The following is a 20493-nucleotide window of genomic DNA, read 5'->3' as shown; positions in this document are numbered from 1 at the left end:
CGATCCCACCTAACTAATGTAATTAATTCATTATTCTTAGATAAGAAAGCAGTATATACAGAAATGTTTCAGCAGAGTAAGGATTGTCACCATCTTTATTGGCATGCAAGCAAATGCCATTCAGAACATACACAAATAGATTATTGGAAATACACTTCAGTAAAGTCACATCTCATTTAAGGAAATGGTAACACAAATCAATCTCATTCCCTTCATCTTTGGTTCCAGAAGGAAAGGATGAAGCAAATTTCAATAGGAGAAATAGTCCATTATTCGTAAAGATTACCTGCTTCATGTCGAGAGGCCCAATCTTTGTAATATTGCTTATCCGTGATTTCCCAATCACCGTTTTCGAAAACTGCACTTGAGCACTAATGTTTGCCACATTCACCGAATAGAAGTTGTTATTAGTAATGTTTAAAATGCTCTGCAAACATAGAACAATCATTAGAATGAGAAGCAATTTTGCTGCAACTTTTCCTCAATAGACAGAACTGTTACAACATACAACTGGAGTTTCCAATGCAGAAATTGACCATTAGAATTTTGACTTCACAATTTCAACTTTCCATAGAATTAAATTTTGGATTGCACAGCTTTATCATGGTACTTGAAACGTAGTGCACTGCCTGGCTGGGAGCGACAGAGGGAAGAACTGAGACACAAGGATTCCCAATGGCTTGCTGGGTAAATATGACATGTAACGAAATATGCCATGTAACAATTCACATTATCAACAAGATCCAGAGCTAAATTACACATGTAACCACTGACATATACAACAGGCTGCATATAGAAAACATAAACTTTATACTGTTCGTACCTTTTAATACGTTTTCTTATACTTAGATGCATTTTACAAGTTCCTGGTAGATGAAAGGTTAATTTTAGATGTATGAAGAAATCTTGTCTGTGAGATGAGTTAAATTGGAATCACACTAACAGGAATTGATTTGATTTGTGTGAACTGATAACATGGGTAGAAATGGGGAAGTAGAGGACATATGTCTGAATTATGCTATCAGTGGTGATAAAAGGAATGTTTTGAAATGTAAAAAATCAACTTGGGGCTAGAATTTAAAAAATGAGGGGTCAAGTCAGCAAATGGTCATGCAGGAAAAGTTAACGATGGACTGTTTCAAGTGTTTTAGGATATTCTGTTCAGGTTGTGGCCATGGATTCGGACCACAAATGGCAAGTTCAAACTACTGACAGATGAAATAACAAGATTAAAGCATGATGGCTATCAGAACATGAAGTCATTACAGCAGGGGATAAAAAAAAACACTTGGGAGAGGCTCTTTGCACAGATTTTGGAGATAAAAGGAAGCCACGAGCCTCTTGTAGCCACTAGTCTGTAGGAAGCAAGATCCATTTGAACTAGAATACTGACTGCCTTCTTGTGTTATGCTTAATAAATTCTGATACCACTGCATCAGGTGACCCCTTGAATGAAATTTATTGTATGGTCTCTGAACCTCTTACAAGACTGTATTCCTAGGCTCAGGAAAAGATTAGGAAAAACTACTGACTCAGCACTACTGATTTGAGGCATGTATAAAGCAAGTTTAATCCCAGTAGTAGGCTTTAGCGGGTGCAAAAATTTCAACATTTAGGTAAAGTAATTCCAGGGATAACATGATAAAAAATATAATTGACGATATGAAGGTAGGATTAAGCCACAAATCCCAGAAAATCCTTTTCCTCCTGAAGATTTTACAGACCACCAAAAACATTGAACAATAGCAGAACTAACAGAGTGTTTAAGACCAATGAAATTTCCCAGAACCATTAACAAAGATTAAGATAGTACACAATCCAAAGTTATTAGCCATGACAATCAAGAAGTTGCTTATTTCAAAGTAAACATTCAAACTATTAGCAAAACATATGGCCTAGATCAAGAATATTTTCCCTCACTTCCTATTTTCTTTCTTGGAAGTGGAAGGACAGAAGAGAGGGGGGAGATCAGGGCAAAAATGTCTGTAAAAATACTAGTTTACTTCACACAGGTATGATGAACGTAGGATTTTAGATATATTGGATTATAAACATTTGGCAATTTTAAGGGTTAAAAGCCTGGGTTAGAATGTGTTTGACTACAGTAGTCATGTTTTAAAAATAATTTTGTTTTGCAAGACCAGAAAGCTTTTAGGAGCCAGAGGTAAAATTGATCAGAATACAAAGCATGGGCTAATGAACAGTTGTTCCAACTATGGGGAAGTTAATGTGCTTTCAGCTTGGGGAGATGATGTCATTGCTGGGTGGAGCTCAGGCATTCAGATATTTTGATTAATAATGAGTGGAGTTATGACCTTGCAGCCCTTTAGATCACAAATATTTTGCTCTCACAGTAGAATAGTTGAAAAAAAAATAGAGTATTAGTATTTGCAGACTTGTCCAAGGATAAAGGGGAAGCTGAAACAAACCAGTTGAAACAGCATTTTGGAAAACATCCAGCCAGAGCCTGCAGGGGTTATAACAGGAGCCAAATCTGCTCTGGAAAACAAGCATCACTGTGTCATTGGAATGTAAGATGGATTAAGCCCTATATTTTTCTTTCTTTCTGGTTGTTCAAGCGGGAATGGAGATAGTAATTAACGGTATTGAATTTTCTGTATAGAGTTGTATTGTTTAAGGGGTAATCGTAAGCTATTTTTAGGTGCAAGGTTAAAGGGTTTAATATTGTGTTACTAACATTTTGTTTAAAATGCCAAATCCCTATTTCTTCTTGTAATCACTCCTGGAACAAACTATCCTTTCTGCACAGTCTTACAAAATAAAATATTGGGGTTTCGGTCCAGTATCCTAGCCACTGTCGGGGTTTGGTCTGGGACTGTAATTCAGGGAAGTTTACAACTATGCAGACAAATTCTAATGATGCTGGCCACCCATTTTCTTTATCACAATAGCAAGAATGCTGACAAATTAAGGTCAGGATTTGGAACAATTATCAGCCAAGGCAACGGCAGCAAAATCGGGTTTGTCAGTTGGCAAATTCTTGACCAACATAACAGGTTATATGGATTTTAGGATAGAACTTCTGACACTTTTCCCCTTGAACATAAAAGATAATGCTCTAGAAATTCACAGCTTAAGAGACTTCCCAACCCAAGTCAAAGGGCAAGATCTGAAGAAAAAGCACGTCAGTGATGAGCTCATTCTGCCAAATAGTACTGAAAGATCGAGATTGAACAGTGATATTATCCTGCACCAAGGAAATAAAGGAGAATTGCAGAAATAATTAAAAGATGTAGACTGAGGCAATCCTGTTCTCAACTAAAGGATTAAGTGCGAGTAGGAGCAAAAGCTTTTAGCAAATATTCAGAATATTAAGCTTCCATTATCTAACAAGGAATCACACAGAAATTAAAGTTCAAGCATAACAGCTCAATCAAGAGGAGCTTTTCTTAAAAAGGTGTGGATGAGTCAACAGACTCTTATTTAAAGAAGCTTGTATTATTAGTATAACAAAAATTGCAAAGTATTCATATACTGTAACTCTTTTTAAAAATAGTTCATCAACTTTCACCAATTTAACAGTTGAGGGCTTACCGTGATGTTGAGGTAAACCACCCGGTTGACTTGGTCATAACTGACATAAATGGACTTTACACCAACGTAACTCACATCAATAGATCGTGGGAAGAGGAAAAATACGGCTAAACCAGAAAGCAGCAAACAAAGAACGACTGATGATGTCACATACAGTTTCCTGCAAAATACAAGAATTTAAATATTTTTTAAAAACAGCATATATGGTGTGATGTTCATTGCTTCTGCTAAATTAAGTGAAAGTTCAGCGTTCTCTGATACATGGATCAGTAATCAACTTTTTGCTATCACTGTCAGTGTTCAATTGTTGATTTGTTGTCGGATTCTTTGTTCCATGCATTTATCTATAAACCTAATACATTAAACTTGGTTTCAATGAAATATCCAAAGAACCTGCAGCAACTGTTACCCGGTGATCCCAGAATCTGGTCACTGAATTCCCACAAACTGCTTAATATTTCTTCGAAAGATTTTTTGTTCATCATTTATCTTTCGTCAGCAAGTGAAACGTCTAATGCCCAAAATAATGATTTAAATCTTTAGGACAAGGGACATAAATTAACTTATGTAAAATGTTTTTCCTGTATTTAAACACCTGTTATTTGAGGGATTCAGCTCTCCCAACAGCACAAGCTTGGACATTTTGCTCAGCTGATTATGCATTTTTGTTGTAGCAGGTGCCATGTGCCCGCCCATGTTCCCTGAATATATCAATACTTTTCAGTTAACTGTACTAATGAAAGATTTTTCTCCAGCTTCCAGCATTGAGTTTTCTGTAAATAATTGTAACTTTTCTTCAAATAATTGTGAAACTACCAGAAAATGTAAAGAATATTACAGCTAAAAGATGGAAATAGTGGAAAGAAATGGTAGTGGATGTAATGAGAATGAGGAAGTTGGGAGAAAAGGGAGTCGCTGGAGATATTTGCCTTACAACCTCAAATGCAGCCTGCAATCAATGGTGGCTCCTTTCATTATTACACCATGCAAGACAACTCATAACTAGAGCAGGATAAAGAGTAGCAAGAAGGGACTTAGAGAGGAACAGAACAGGTGAAAATGCGACAAAAGCAGAAAACAAACAAAGAAATAAGAGTGACTACTTTTTCCAGTTTAACATGGGCAACACAATGAGTAGTGATGATACCCTCAGTTATTTGCAACTTCTTAATTGGATCTGATCCAATCTAATGATAATCACACTTTCAACCAAATAGACCTCAAGATATCAACCAAATTGACCTCAAGATATAGGAGCAGAATTAGGCCTTCAGCCCATCAAGTCTGCTCTGCCATTTGATCATGGCTGATATGTTTCTCATCCCCATTCTCCTGCCTTCTCCCCATAACCCCAGATCCCCTTATTATTCCAGAAATCTCTTATTAAATCAAAAACACTAGACTTGTGCTTGAGGTGCTGTTACCCACAGGGCTACAGACCTGTTCTTTCTTAGAACATAACTAGGAGCAGGAGTAGGCAATTTAGACTCTTGAGCCTACTGCACCGTTCAATATGATCATGGTTAATGTCATCATGGTTCAATTCCACCAACCTGCCCGTTCTCCATAAAGCTTCAACCCATTAATTAAAAATCCTCCTTAAAATTTACTCACTGTCCCAGCATCCACCCCAGCCTCGGCTAGCGAATTCCACATTTTTACGACCCTTTGGGAGAAAGTTTCAAGTTAAGGTGTAGCAAATTTAAAACCGAGATGAGGAGAAACTATGACGTCGCGTTCTAGAATGCTCCACAAGAGGAAGCAGTTGCTCCACATCTACTTTATCCATACCTTTTAGCATCTGAGATACCTCAATTTGATCTCCCCTCATTCTTCTAAACTCGAGAGTTTAGGCCTAAGCCGCTTAATCTCTCTTGATAAACCCCTTGTAGCCACGTAAAATGGCTGATTCCCGATTAGAATGGTCAAACCCCGATTTAAAATGGCGAACGAAAGAGGCTAATGGGAAAATCAGCTAACAGGACTCAAACGGACAGCTTCGGGTAAAACAGTGTATTCGCCTCTGGGGAAGTCAGTCCAGACCGATACCTGCAGCCATCAACATCACAACAACCCAGCCATCTGCATTTTAATCAGCCATCCCCGGGAACAATTGCTACAAATTAGCAATTGAAAGCCGACCCAGACCGTTCAGCGCCAGCAGGGGCTAACACAAAGGTAAACTACCACCCCCCGATCAAGGAATCGCCCCATTATTGGAGCATATCGAACCAAGTGATTGGGGCCAAGTCCAATCACTTGGAACCAGGTACGAGGTCCGCCTGAGAGGCGGGAAGCCCCTGGGGACTATAAGAATAGGGGACAAGTTCAACTCGGCCCTTCTTTTCCTGCTCGCAACCTTCGAGACCCTTCTACAAGAAAACTGTAAGTCATACTCCAGCGATCGCTACCAGATAGGCGCTCCTGACTATCGACTGGTACCAGCTTTTGAATCCCGCAGGCTCAGAACCAATTTGAAAGACCATTCGTTTCCGTGACCTGGTGGGCCATTTCCAAAGTTAAGTATTGGCCTTTAGTGGTAGGTAGTAGTCTAGAAGTAGGATTATTGTATAAGTATTAATTGCTGTATATAATAAATGAGCGTTGATTTAACTCTTACTAAGTGGTGTGTTGCATTATTAATCATTACTTGGACTTGAACCACGTGGCGGTATCAGAAAGATACCTGGCGACTCACGAGAAAAGGTGACAGAATAAGAATAAAGTAAACGAAGGCTAAAACGAGCAACACCCTCACCTCTGGAATCAATCTAGTGACTCTCCTCTGAACTGTCTCCAATGCCAACACATCTTTCCTCAAATAAGGTGTCATGAGAGTACCTTTAAGAAATAGGTGTTTATAAATGGGTGTGTATATAAGTACCTGTAGTGAGAGTACCTTTAAGAAATGGGTGTTTATTACTGCAGTGATGTCAGAGTGGGTGGAGCTGGACTGTCAGCTTTTTACTTTCGTTTTAGGCTGTTTGCTGCAGGGTGGGTTTGGTTTCATTTTAATTTTGCAGAAGCTGAAATCACAGCAGGATGTGTATGAATCTCTGCAAGCTTATGAATGTTCATTTGCTGATTTCAACTTGGTAACTGTTCTCAATAGTGAATTTAAACCTGATCTTTGTGTTAAAAGGATCTTTTGTCTTCTGAATGTTGTTTGGGAATTTATTAAAGATTATTCAGTGTTGTATTCTTTGGGGGTTGTATTGGAATTGATGGTTGCTAAGATGTTCACTGTATGTTTTAAAAAGGTCAACTTGAGTTCATAGAATAAACATTTGTTTTGCTTTAAAAAATACTTTTCCATTTCTGCTGTACCACACCTGTAGAGTGGGTCGTGTGTTCCCCATACCACAATCTAGTAAAAGTTGTGGGTAAGGTGAACTCCATGATACACTTTGGGGTTCTCCAAACCCTGGCCCATACCAAAGGGCACCAAAACGGTGCACAATTCCCCAGGTGAGGTCTCACCAATGCTTTGTACAGTTGCAACAACACTTCCTTGCCTCTATACATTAGTCCTTCAGCTATAAATGCTAACATTCCATTCGCTTGATTACCTGATGTACCTACGTGCTAGTTTTCTGCGACTCATGCACCCAGATCTCACTGCACTGGAGCACCCTGAAGTCTCGAGTTCGATTCCCGGCTTGGGTCACTGTGCGGAGTCTGTATGTTCTCCCCGTGTCTGCGTGGGTTTCCTCCGGGTGCTCCAATTTCCTCCCACAGGTTCCAAAGACATGCTTGTTAGGTGAATTGGACATTCTGAATTTTCCCTCAGTGTACCCGAACAAGCGCCAGAGTGTGGCGACTAGGGGATTTTCACAGTAACTTCATTGCAGTGTTAATGTAAGCCTACCTGTGACACTAATAAAGATTAACTTCATCTGCCACATTTTGGCCCACTCAACCAACCTATCTATATCATTTTGTAAGGTTCTTATTTCCTCATTGCAACTTACTGCCCCACCTATTTTAGTGCCATCTGCAAATTTGGCTATAGAATTTTTTTCCCCCCTGTATCCAAGTTGTCAATAAAGATTGTAAACAGTTGGGGCCCCAAGGACCAAACCCTGTTGCACCCCCAGTTACATCTTGCCAACCACATAAAGACCCATTTATCCCGCCTCTGACTTCTGTCCGTCAGTCAGTCTTTTATCCAAGCTAGTAAATTACCCCCAACCTCATGTGATCTAACCTTGTGTATTAATCTTTCGAATGGCACCTTATCAAACTCTTTCTGGAAGTCCAGATATACTACATCTACAGGATTCCCATTATCTACTTGGCTTGTTACATCTTTGAAGAACTCTGGCCAACTCTAGCCAAACATGATTTACCCTTCATAAAACAATGCTGACGCTAATGGATTGCATTTTGACTTCCCAAATGTCCTGATATTACTTCATTAATGACTGATTCTAACAATTTCCCAGATGTTAAACTAACTGGTCTGTAATTTCCTACATTCTGCTTCCCTCCCTTTTTGAATAAGGACGTTATAGTAGCATTTTTCCAATTCACTGGAACATTTCCTGCGTCAAGGGAATTTTGGAATATTAACCAATGGGTCCATGATCTCTACTGCCACTACCTTTAGCACTCTAAGATGTAGGCTATCGGGCCCCGAATACTTAAATTACATTTGTCCATTTCTTCAACTCCAAACGAGAGATTGAGACAACATCCAGTAGTAACAGCTTCGGACAGACACCAGTTGATACTTTAATTCACATAAAACCGACTTTAATTCACATAAAACCGAGCATACCAATGCTCCTCAATACTATATCCAAGGCCTAGAATTGAATCTGATCACAAGATTCTAGTCAAATACCAAAAAACCCTCCTATCCTATGTATCTTTGGACTGTGGGAGGAAACCGGAGCACACAGAGGAAACCCAAACATACACAGGGAGAACATACAAACTCCACACAGTCACCCAAGGCTGGAATTGATCCCAGGTCCCTGGTGCTCTAAGGCAGCAGTGCAAACCACTGTGCCGCCATGCTGCCCTCGATTCATTGAAAATATACCCCATTGACCATGCCTGCAATCAACTCCCATTTCCTACCGTCACTCGGCATCCAATTTTACTTTTGTGAATCATTTTGTAGTTATACACTTAAAAATGGTGGCAGAAAAAAATAAAAGTATAAAATACAGAAAATCCATCAGTATCTGGAAAAAGACAGGTGAGCAGTAGGTCAGCAGACATTTGATTTAGGACACTTAGAATTGATAATAAAGTTCGATAATAAAGTTCATAATAGAAAACAGTTATTTGATGATTATAAGCTCTTATGGCTATATTTATTATTTAGTCCTGGCTAGACTAGAGAGAGATCTGTTTAATATCAATTCATGGATACTCCATGGAAATTCTGTTGGTATTATTTATCTTGTTAAATTGACTGCATGTTTTAATCTGTGATAAGACAAGGCAAATCTGTATCTACTTACAAATTTGTTTAAATGAATATCTAATTTGTTGAAATAAAAGTTAAAATACGCCATAATTACTACGCCCCACATGACAAAGTCTGAAAAGCAGCAGCTTTCTATTACATGTCTAGCTGATCAGACCAATTCAATGAACTCTTTATTAAATATAATCTAGATCCCTTCCATTGAAAATTATATGAATTTCAAAAAATGTTTTGCTTTACTAGGTTTCAAGTTGAAATCAGTCTGCTAAGTTTGCTGATCTTGACCAAATCTGCAGTAAAGTTAATTGGCTTTAATTTACTTATGCTTCAAGATTACTGTAGGGTTAAATCATGCTGAAGTGTCAGCAATGATTCCCACATGCAGGAATAGCCTACCAACACTCACTTTAATGCAAGAATGATCCAACTTTGTAAAGATCATGCAACTGACACCCATATTTGGGTGCCTGGAATTCTCTGCCTGAAAGGGCAGCAGAGGCAGAAACCCTCAACTCATTGAAAAGGTATCTGGATATGCACCTCAAGTACTGGAAAGTGGGATTAGGCTGGGTGCCTTAATCTCGGCTGGCACAGACACAACGGGCCAAGTGGCCTCTTGTTGTGCTGTAAACTTTCTACAATTCTGTGTAACAGTACCCCAGTCAACAAAATTCCAAGTGTGAGGGAGGCAAGCAAAGGAAATTAGCTGATTGATTTCAAGTCACCGAGATTTCAAGAGACCAGAATGCATCAGCCAGGCTCATGTGATTGTACTCAGATAAGTACTGGAAGATAGGTCATTGTTGATTTCAAGTGACCGGAATGCATGAGCCAGGCTCATGTGATTCTATTCATAGTTACTGGAAGATAGGTCATTGTGTTTTGCTGACAAATCTATACAAATTCTAAAGACCAATCAACCTTTAAATTCCTATTTGGTACCTTACAATTCAAAACAAAAAACTTTACACAAATATCCACACAAATTCATGATAGTCATGCATAACACAGATTCTACTATTTCTTAAATAATTTAAGTGAACCTACGTTCGTCTTGGTCTCAGTCTCTGATCACTATAAGGAATCAAGGCCACAAGTTGGTTTTCTTGATCTAAAATGAAGATAGATTTTTTGATTTAATTCAGGTCAGAATTAGAACATGGTCATTTTCTTTCCAAACTAAATAAAACTTGGAGGGAAAGGCTAAAGTGCTTCCACAATAATTCTAATTTATATTTTAAAGATAATATTTTTAATTAGCAGCAGCTCTTAAAAAAAGAAAAGTGCCCAAACTGGGAACAGTTAACACAAAATTGGTTGGTAATATTTCTTAGATCAGCACTTCAGGTTCAGTACTCATCCAATTTATCAAGTAAATCTATGGGCTTACACCAGTAAATTATTGCTTGGCAGAACGGTCATAAAAACCCAAGTGATTCACCAGGGTTCTTTAGGAATACATGTCCCATGCCCATTCAGGTCTAAGTGCTACTCCACTAGCATTAGGATGACCTCAATGCTCTTGGGGAAACCCAGGATGGACAACAATATATACCTTGCCAGTATGTCACATAGACCAAGAGTTGAAGTTTGAGACATTACAAAACAGTCCAAAAACCAAAGGATTACCTCTGAAGTGAAGTGACTATTGGCACAAACAGTAATTGGTTACTATTGGCCAGTACATTCCACAAATCTTGAGTGAAAATACATACATACCACCAATAGCCAAAAATGGATTGACGGCTGTACAGGTAGGCTGGCCAGGACTGTTACACCCAAAGATTCAGGTTTCATTTGGGGTGGATCTGAGTTCCCATGGCAAGTTTAACATGGAAATTTAAAATGTTAATAGCAGCTTCGCAAAATAACTCAAATCTCTTATCTTGTAAAGGTAATGGTTTATTCATTACATCGGTCTGCTGTTTGTAAGTTGTCAAAAATACATCTCAAGCTTCAGTAGGAAATTGTATTCAATCGAGTTATCTTTGCTTTAGCTATGAGGAGAGGTTGAATAAACTTGGTTTGTTCTCACTGGAACGACGGAGGTTGAAGGGCAACCTGATAGAGGTCTACAAAATGATGAGGGGCATAGACAGAGTGGGTAGTCAGAGGCGTTTTCCCCAGGGTAGAGGGTCAAATACTAGGGGGCATTTAAGGTGCAAGGTTTAGAGGAGATGTACGAGGCAAGTTTTTTTTTTTTATAAACAGAGGGTAGTGGGTGCCTGGAACTTGCTGCCGGAGGCGGAAGCAGGTGGTGGTGGAAGCAGGGATGGTAGTGACGTTTAAGGGGCATCTTGACAAATACATGAATAGGATGGGAATAGAGAGATACGGACTCTGGAAGTACAGAAGATTTTAGTTTAGACGGGCAGCATGGTCGGCACTGGCCTGGAGGGCCAAAGGGCCTGTTCCTGTGCTGTACTTTTCTTTGTTCTTTGGGTTTGAAATGAAAATTGTTAAACATGTTTAATTATGTGGCTGGGTGTAGTATTATTGACTTCAAAAATAACATTCCTGGATATTATTATGCACCAAGGTTAATTGAGTTAGACTAAAAGGTATGGAGGTAAAGGAGCAGTGGGAAACATTTAATTAAACAATTCAAAAATGTTCAACTAAAATACATTCCATTGAAGAACAAAAATTCAGCAAGAAAGACCTATCTGTGAATCATTCAGGAAGGATAGTATTAGATTGAAAGAAGCAGACAGTATTGCAAAAACAGTAGCAAGTTTCAGGGGAGTGTTTTAGAAACCAAAAAGGCCATCAAAAGTTCATTAAAAAAGGAATTTTCCAAAATTCCTTACATTCAGGAATGGCTCCAATAGATTGAGTTGGCAAATATTACACCCATTTTCAAGAAAGAAGAGAAAGCAGTGAACTACAGGGCAGTTAGCCTGACATCACTTGTTGGGAACATGCCGGAATTGGGAACATGCTAGAATGTGTTACTTAGGAAGTCCTGACAATGTGCTCAGCCATGGTATGATTGGAATAAATCAGCATGGTTTTATGAAAGAAATCCTGGAATAGAGGATTGGCTAATGTATAGAAAACTGTGGGCACAAATGGGGCTTTATCAAGTTAGTAGGCAGTGAAATTAAAATTAATTGACCAAAGTGGGCATCGCTAGCTGGACCAGCATTTATTGCCCATCCCTAGTTGCCCTTGAGAAGATGATGAGCTGCTTTCTTGAACCACTGCAGTACCTGATGTGTAGGTACATCCACAGTGCTGTTAGGGAGGAAGTTCCAGGATTTTGGCCCAGCAGTGAAGGAGCGATATATTGGCAAGTCAGGATGGCAAGTGGCTTGGAGGGGAACTTCCAGATGGTGGCATTCCCAGGTACCTGCTGATCTTGTCCTTCTAGATAGCAGCGATCATGGTCTTGGAAGGTGCTGCATAGGAACCTTGGTGAGTTCCTGCTTTGCATCTTGTACATGATACACAGCTGCCACTGCTCATTAGTGGTGGAAGGATTGAATGTTGAATTGCCACAAGGATCAGTGTTGGGGTCTCAGCTACTTTCAATCTAAATTAATGACTTGGATGCAGAGACAAGAATAATGTATCGAAGTTTACTGACGATACAAACCTAGGTGGAAAGGTAAGATGGGGGAGGATGCGAGAGACTGAAGAGATATAGACAGGTCAGGTGAGTGGTCAATGGCACAACATCAGAGTTCAATATAAGTGTGAAGTTATTCACTTCTGTCATAAGAATAAAAAAAGCAGAACATTTTTGAAGGTGAGAAACTTGTTAAGTGTTGATGTTTAAAAAGACTTGGGTGTGTTGGTACAAAGAACACAGCAAGTTAGCATGCAGATGCAGAAAGCAATTAGAAAACAAATGGCATGTTAACCCATATTGCAGGAGATTGGAACACATGAATAAAGAGGTCTTGCTACAGGTCTGGGCAGTACGGTAGCACAAGTGGATAGCACTGTGGCTTCATAGCGCCAGGGTCCCAGGTTAGATTCCCCACTGGGTCTGTGCAGAGTCTGCTCGTTCTCCCAGTGTGAGTTCTATATACAGTTGTACAAGGTTTTGATGAGACTGCACCTGGAGCAGTGTGTGCAGTTTTGGTCTCCACAATGAAGAAAGGATGTACTTGCATTAGAGGCAGCTCAGTGAAGGTTCACTATATTGGTCATAGGGATGAGGCGCTGAGTAAATTTGGCGACTATTCTCTTTGAGTTAAGAAGTAGGAGAGGCAATCTCATTGGTTCACTTCACAGCACCTTGCCACTAAATCAGAATGATGTGGGCTCAAGTCCTACTCCAGAGGCTTCAGCAAATAACCTCGGCTGGTTTACATTTTCAATTTGGTAGTGCTAAAATCAAGTGTTATTTTTGAAGATGATAAACACAGGCCACGCTGCTTGGTTAGGTAGGCATAAAGGATTTAATTGCACAATTTAAAGATAAGCAGGATCGTATTGCATAATTCAAAGATGAGCAGGGGGCTCTCAGCATCCAGGCCAAGACGCTTCCTTCAAAATCAGCACCACCAAAGATTAACTGGCCATCTCTTATCATTCACTCGTGTGGAATATTGCTGTGTGCAAAATGCTGGTGCAATCACTACAACTTGAAAGTAATTTGTTGGCTGTCAAACCATTTCGGAAGCAAAAGGTGCTGTATAAATGACAGTTATTTGCAAAGAAAATTTAAAATAGTTTTTTGAAGCTTGAAATGGATTTCTTACCTGGGTGACTTTAAAGCAAATCCTGCAATGACTGCTAAATCACAGGATAGATTTAACTTTACGATACAGATTTTTGAACTATAGGGAAATCTAATGTTATGGGAAACAGGCAGGAAAATGAAGCAGAGGTCAAGGTCAGCTCAAACCATATTATTCAATAGCAAAGCAGGCTCAACGGGCTTTATGGCCAATTCGTGCTCCTACTTCACATCTTGGCTATGATATTCTCCAAAGTCTGATTAATGTCTCCACATGCCAGTGAAAGTCAAAGCACATTAGGCCTCATCTGCTAATATAGGTTTATTTAGTAACAAATAATTTCAGATGTATTTGATCCACTGATGTTAATTTCCCAGCAATAAACTGGAAAACATTTCAGCAAAATAAATCTCAAATTATATGCAAATTTAAAATGCAGTGAACCTGTACAAACCAACAGTTTAGGAACATATCCAAATATAAAATCTGTGAGGTATACCTTAAATACAGTGCAATAGAGATTTAATGTAAAATAATGTTTTTCAGGGCAGACAGCTATGTATCAGTGATCACCAAGCAGAACTAAAGCTACTGCTAATATGAACTGTTTCACTTTATAAAATGCTTGCCCAGTACGAGTCAATCCCCAAATTCCGCAGCCGTGAAAAGAAAAAGAAAAAGTGTTGAAAATATCAGAGAGAACATTCAGAAATACCCACCTCTTGGAATTCTTCCTGTTCCTTGACAAGTTGGACAGGTAACACTGTCTCTGCCTGTGAACTCTACATACGGAAACTGAGACACATCCCCATTTCTGCAAGAGTCTTCATCCTGATTGGTTGAAATATCCAGTTTATCCCTGTCAGTTATTGATGTGCTGGACTTGCTGCTTTCACTCATGGGTTTGTACACTAATAAACGAGATAGATTTTTCCCCATGGTTCAATAATCACTTGAGAAAAAAGAATGAAAGTAAGAAAAGTTTCCTTGAGCCAGAGCACTTTACACAAGCATTATCATAATAATACCAACTACATAAGGATATTCGAGATCAGAGGGCCAAAAACTTGATCAAATAGAGGTTTGACGGGCTGAGTTAAAGGAGGAAAGCAAGGTAGAGAGGTGGAGAGATGTCAAAGGGATTTCCAGAGCTCCATGCAGCCAAAGGCACTGCCCTCAGTGGTGAAGCAATTTAAATTGGGCATGTTAGTGAGGTCAAAATGAGAAAAGCACATGTAGCTTGAAGGGTTGAGGGCTGGAGAGATACAGAAGTGCAAGACTCTGGGGCGATTTAAAACAAGGATGAGAATTTCAAATCAGGACATTGCTTGTTCAGGAGCTGATCTAGGTCAAACACAGCAGTGATGGGTGAATTGGACGTAATTCAGCAGGATAATTACCAGAGCAAAATATTCTAAAGGGGGAAAATAGTGGCTGTTTAAATCTTTTATTTTCAGATAAAGAGTCAAAAATGGCTAAATTTAAGTAATTGAACAAAGTCACCAACATAAATAAGCATAGGGGGAGGTGGGCAGAAGCGGGTACAAATTGTACAGAAATCCATGAATTTTCTATGAGCAGCGAAAGCCAATTCTCAACTTGTAAAGCAGTGATACTAAACGCTATGAAAACAGAAAATACTGGAAACACCCCAAGCAGACAGCATGCAGCTGTGGGAAGGAAACACAGTTAATGTTTCAGGTTGATGACTTTTATCAGCCCGATGAAAAGCCATTAATCTCATTTGAATTTTCCTATTAATTTTTTCTTTTCATAGACACCACCTGACCTGACCTGCTGTTTATTTCCAGCATTTTCTATTTTCATTTCAAATTTTAAGCATTGTGTTTGGATTCTGTAACACAAAATGCAATATACCTTATTGTAAAAAATAAGTATTTGCTTGAAGAGTAAATATTCCTCGAGAGATTAAAATCATCTGACAGCAAAATCCCCATTTGTACTACCTCTAAACATTTCTGAAGGTAGCAATCACACTGAGTACTTTGCAAGCAAGACTTCACTATTTGGTAATGGCAGCAGTACAATCATCATAAACATCAACAACTGTACCTTGGATATTGACCCTTGGATATTGACCAACAAGGAAAAGGGCATTTGGACATAGGTGTTAAATATTCGTTTTGATGTAGATTGGCAATTGCAATCTCACTACTGTGCTTCAACTAAGCCAATAACGAAAATCAGTTTTTTTGTTAGGAACATACTAATACACACATGTGCTTAATCTCTTTCTCTCTCTTATAAACTGCAATCTGTTCATCAATACAGAAACTCAAAAACTGGTCTGTTGCCTCTCTCCTCCCCTTTCCCCATCAAAATAACTTTTAGGTCTGCAAAAAACAAAAAAGACAAATAAAGCTAAAAACAAACTTGATAAAAACAGTAAATGCTGGAAATACTCAGCAGATTATGACAGCATTCGTGGAGTGAGAAACAGTTACCGTTTCAGGTCTGTGACTTATCAGATCAAAAACTTGTAATCCTTGTAAAATGGTCATCACAACAGAGTATAAATAAATATATTTCAAATTTGTTTTGACAGGAGATAGCGGAGTTGAATTTTAAAGTGAAGTCCACTCACATTAGATTTAAAAACAGTTGCCGTTTTCTATAATGATTGCTCTTGTAACAAAGTCAATCACGATATTGTGGAAGACCTATTTGAAACAAACTCAGGAGAATGCATGTACGCAATTTGTTCCATATGCAGATGCCTTATAGTCTGGGAGCCCAAAACTAAACGAAACAAATAAATGAAATGTAATGTTTAAAATTACCACGGTTTTATTGTAAGAGAAAACTAAATCATCGTCTGTTGAAGAAATTTACAAACAGGTAGTCAGTAGTAGTTCCCAAACTTCAAGCAATCTAGGCATTAATCTGCCTAATACTGCAAGAGGATCCTTGGAGATAAAGGTCACAGACCAATTTGATCCTTCAGGATAAGGCAACTCTCATCCAATGGACCGGTACGTTAGTTAGGGGAACAGTCATTCAACTAGAAGACAGCTGAGCAAGTCAATAGTATACCTCTTTATAGAAACGCAGCAAACTATCATTCTGCAATATTGAATTCAATTACAAGTTAGGAGTGGTCTTTGCAGTTTGTAATTAAAAATTTACTTTCAAGCTCAATTTAGGGTTGAGTATTAACCTCTGGATTGGATTTATTGTCACGTGTACCAATGGACCGTGGAAAGTATGGTTCTGCATCAATAAAGTATTTCTTGTTTGTGGGGGTAATTTGCTGGTAGATTGCACATGTTTAGCAGTTTTAAAAGGGACAAACTTGCATGCAGCAGTAACACAACTGCAACTGACAAAAATACACAATAGTTCCTGTTGCATCCGTAAATAAGTTACTGCATCCAACCGAGCGCACCCATCAGGTTAAGGACACTCATTTTACGATGTGGAGATGCCGGCGTTGGACTGGGGTGAGCACAGTAAGAAGTCTTACAACACCAGGTTAAAGTCCAACAGGTTTGTTTCAAACGCTAGCTTTCGGAGCACTGCTCCTTTAACCTGGTGTTGTAAGACTTCTTACTGTACTCATTTTACAAAAATTGTTTAACTTTAAAAAGAGGCAGCCACGCAACGTCACTGATTCGGAAAGTCTCTACTTTTCTGTACTAAATACGTCCCCAATAAAACTGGGAAATAGCGATTTTAAGTATCTACCCCAGAATTTTCAAGTTTATTGGGGGAAACGTACATCGCAAATCTCCCGTAAATTAACTTCCTAACGTGCCCGGTGGAATAGTTCTGAACCACACAAGTCGGAAAATGACCATCAATAATGCATTAACAGAAATGTCCCCTCCCAATAACATCGCATGGTCTTCCCGGGTGCAGTCGTGCGCATCAACTGGAGAGGACGCGGAAAGTGGGTTGCCCTGGGGCGATGCACTTGCTCGGAGCTGAGCAGCGCGGGCCAGACTCGCGGACATTGCTCGGGGAAAGCTCATGCGGCGTCGCGGAGGGCGAGTAACCACCGGGTGCGGATAATCGCCGGGTGCGGGGCCCGAGGGCGACAGCCGCCGTTCCTTTAACCGGCGTCAAATTGCCTCCCCACAGACCGCGAGCGCCCCCCGCACTTGACCTTCCCCTTGGCTCCGACACCCAGCGCCTTGCCTTCTCGATTCGGTGTCCGGAAACAGGTGGGTTCTGCCGTTGTGGACGTCCGTTAATGTTTAAAAACAACAAGCTCATCGCGCGCCCGCCTTGTTTACCTTTCTCTCCACGTCGCCAATCAACAGCAGCACGGGCTGATGGGATTACGTCACCGCGTTCCTCACACCAGCACAAGGACATCCCCTCCTGAGTGTCCGCTCCTGCCATAGGTGGGTGTTTGCCTATCGCTGCTTCTCATAGGCGGCTTCTTAACTTCACACATGTAAATTGGTTTGACATTGGAAACTTGCAAAGCGAGATGATCTGTAGCCCTCCCCCGAAGATTTTTTACAATGGCGTTTCTTAAATTGAGTACTGCAGGTGGAACCGACAAGGAATGTTTGCAAAAGGAGGCTGTTATTTGTGGTTTTGGCCAAGGGTGGTATCATGACCAGTGCAGGCTTGGACGGCCGAAGGAGCTGTTCCTGTGCTGTATTGTTCTTCGAGGGCATTCGGACCCATGAGTCTGCACAAAACCTCTGAAAAAGCACCCCACCCAGGCCCACTTTCTTGACCTATTCCTGCAACCTCACCTGACCTTTGAACACAAAGAGGCAATTTAGCAAGGCCAATTCACCTAACCTACACATCTTTGGACTCTGGGAGGAAACCCACAGACACTCATTTGATTGCAGGCTTGGGTCACTGCGGAGGATGGGTTTCCTTCTGGTGCTCCGGTTTCCTCCCACAACTCCCAAACGACGTGCTGTTAGGTGATTTAGACAATCCAAATTCGCCCTCTGTGTACCCGAACAGGTGCCATAGTGTGGTGGCTAGGGATTTTCACAGTACTTCATTTCAGAGTTAATGTAAGCCTACTTGTGACACCAATAAAGATTATTGGATTATTATTATTAGATCATAAGACATAGGAGCAGAATTAGGCCACTTGGCCCATCGAGTCTGCTCTGCCATTCAATCATGGCTGATATTTTTCTAATCCCCATCCTCCTGCCTTCTCCACATAACCCCGGATCCCCTTATTAATCAAGAACCTATCTATCCCTGTCTTAAAGACACTGTGATTTGACCTCCACAGCCTTCTGTGGCAAAGAGTTCCACAGATTCACCACCTTCTGGCTGCAGAAATTCCTCTTCATCTCTGTTTTAAAGTATCGTCCTTTTAGTCTGAGATTGTGTCCTCTGCTTCTAGTTTTTCCTACAAGTGGAAACATCCTCTTCACATCCACTCTAACCAGGCCTCGCAGTATCCTGTACATTTCAATAAGGTCCCCCCTCATCTTTCTAAACTCCTAACGAGTACAGACCCAGAGTCCTCAACCGTTCCTCATGCGACAAACTCTTCATTCCAGGGATCATTCTTGTGAACCTCCACTGGAACCTTTCCAAGGCCAGCACATTCTTCCTTAGATATGGGGCCCAAAGTTGCTCACAATACTCCAAATGGGGTCTGACCAGAGCCTTATATGGCCTCATAAGTACATCCCTGGTCTTGTATTCTAGCCCTCTCGTCATGAATGCCAACATTGCATTTGCCTTCCTAACTGCCGACTGAACCTGCACATTAATCTTAAGAGAAGCGTGAACAAGCACTCCCAAGTCCCTTTGAGCTTCTGATTTCCTAAGCATCTCCCCATTTACAAAATAGTCTATGCTTCCATTTCTCCTTCCAAAGTACATAACCTCAGACTTTTCCACATTGTATTCCATCTGCCACTTCATTGATTATTCTCCTAGCCTGTCCAGGTCCGTCTGCAGCCCGCCTGCTTCCTCAATACTACCTGTCCCTCTACAGATCTTTGTATCATCTGCAAACTTAGCAACAGTGCCTTCAGTTCCTTATTCCAGGTCATTAATGTATATTGTGAAAAGTTGTGGTCCCAGCACCGACCCCTGAGGCACACCACTAGTCACCGGTTGCTATCCTGAAAAAGACCCCTTTATCCCTACTCTCTGCCTTCTGCAAGTCAGCCAATCCTCAATCCATATCAGGATCTTACCCTTAACACCATGGGCTTTTAACTTATTTAACAGTCTCCTATGCAGCACCTTGTCAAAGGCCTTCTGGAAATCTAAATAAATCACGTCCACTGGTTCTCCTTTGTCTAACTTCCTTGTTACTTCTTCAAACAACTCTAACAGATTTGTCAGACACGACCTCCTCTTGACGAAGTCATGCTGACTCAATCCTATTTTATCATGCATTTCAAAGGACTCCGCGATTTCATCTTTAATAATGGACTCTAAAATCTTACCAATAACCGAAGTCAGGCTAACCGGCCTGTAATTACCCATCTTCTGCCTCCCTCCCCTCTTAAATAGCGGTGTTACAATTGCCACTTTCCAGTCCTCTGGGACCCTTCCTGCCTCCAGTGATTCCTGAAAGATCACCACCAATGCCTCCACAATCTCCTCAGCTATCTCTTTTAGAACTCTGTGGTGTAGTCCATCTGGTGCAGGTGATTTATCCACCTTCAGACCTTACAGTTTCCCCAGTACCTTCTCCTTAGCGATGGTCACTGCACTCACTCTGCCCCCTGATTCTCCTAGAGCTCTGGCATCCCACTGGTGTCTTCCACCGTGAAGACTGATGTAAAGTAACTATTCAGTTCCTCTGCCATTTCTTTGTTTCCTATTATTACTTCTCCA

General features: G+C 40.3%; 1 protein-coding gene across 4 annotated transcripts in view; it reads right to left on the bottom strand.

Moving 5' to 3' along the window:
• LOC140425157 (transmembrane protein 106B-like) overlaps window positions 1-18029 on the bottom strand; it is a 40107-nt gene extending 22078 nt beyond the window's left edge. The window contains exons 1-6 of one of the 4 annotated variants that reach the window (XM_072509119.1): window positions 17845-17924; window positions 16292-16446; window positions 14406-14638; window positions 10043-10106; window positions 3556-3715; window positions 287-427 (exon numbers count right to left, since the gene is read on the bottom strand). In XM_072509119.1, coding sequence (XP_072365220.1) covers window positions 287-427; window positions 3556-3715; window positions 10043-10106; window positions 14406-14625 — 585 coding nt within the window. In that variant the 5' untranslated portion in view covers window positions 14626-14638; window positions 16292-16446; window positions 17845-17924. Of the gene's footprint in view, window positions 1-286; window positions 428-3555; window positions 3716-10042; window positions 10107-14405; window positions 14639-16291; window positions 17145-17844 lie in introns of those variants that run through there. The other 3 variants (XM_072509122.1, XM_072509121.1, XM_072509120.1) reach the window with 3 other exon arrangements.
• Between the last annotated feature and the right edge of the window lie 2464 nt (window positions 18030-20493).

The sequence above is a fragment of the Scyliorhinus torazame genome, chromosome 6, assembly GCF_047496885.1.
Source record: "Scyliorhinus torazame isolate Kashiwa2021f chromosome 6, sScyTor2.1, whole genome shotgun sequence".
NCBI classification, from domain to species: Eukaryota; Metazoa; Chordata; class Chondrichthyes; order Carcharhiniformes; family Scyliorhinidae; genus Scyliorhinus; species Scyliorhinus torazame.
This window is presented reverse-complemented; position numbering and strand designations above follow the sequence as displayed.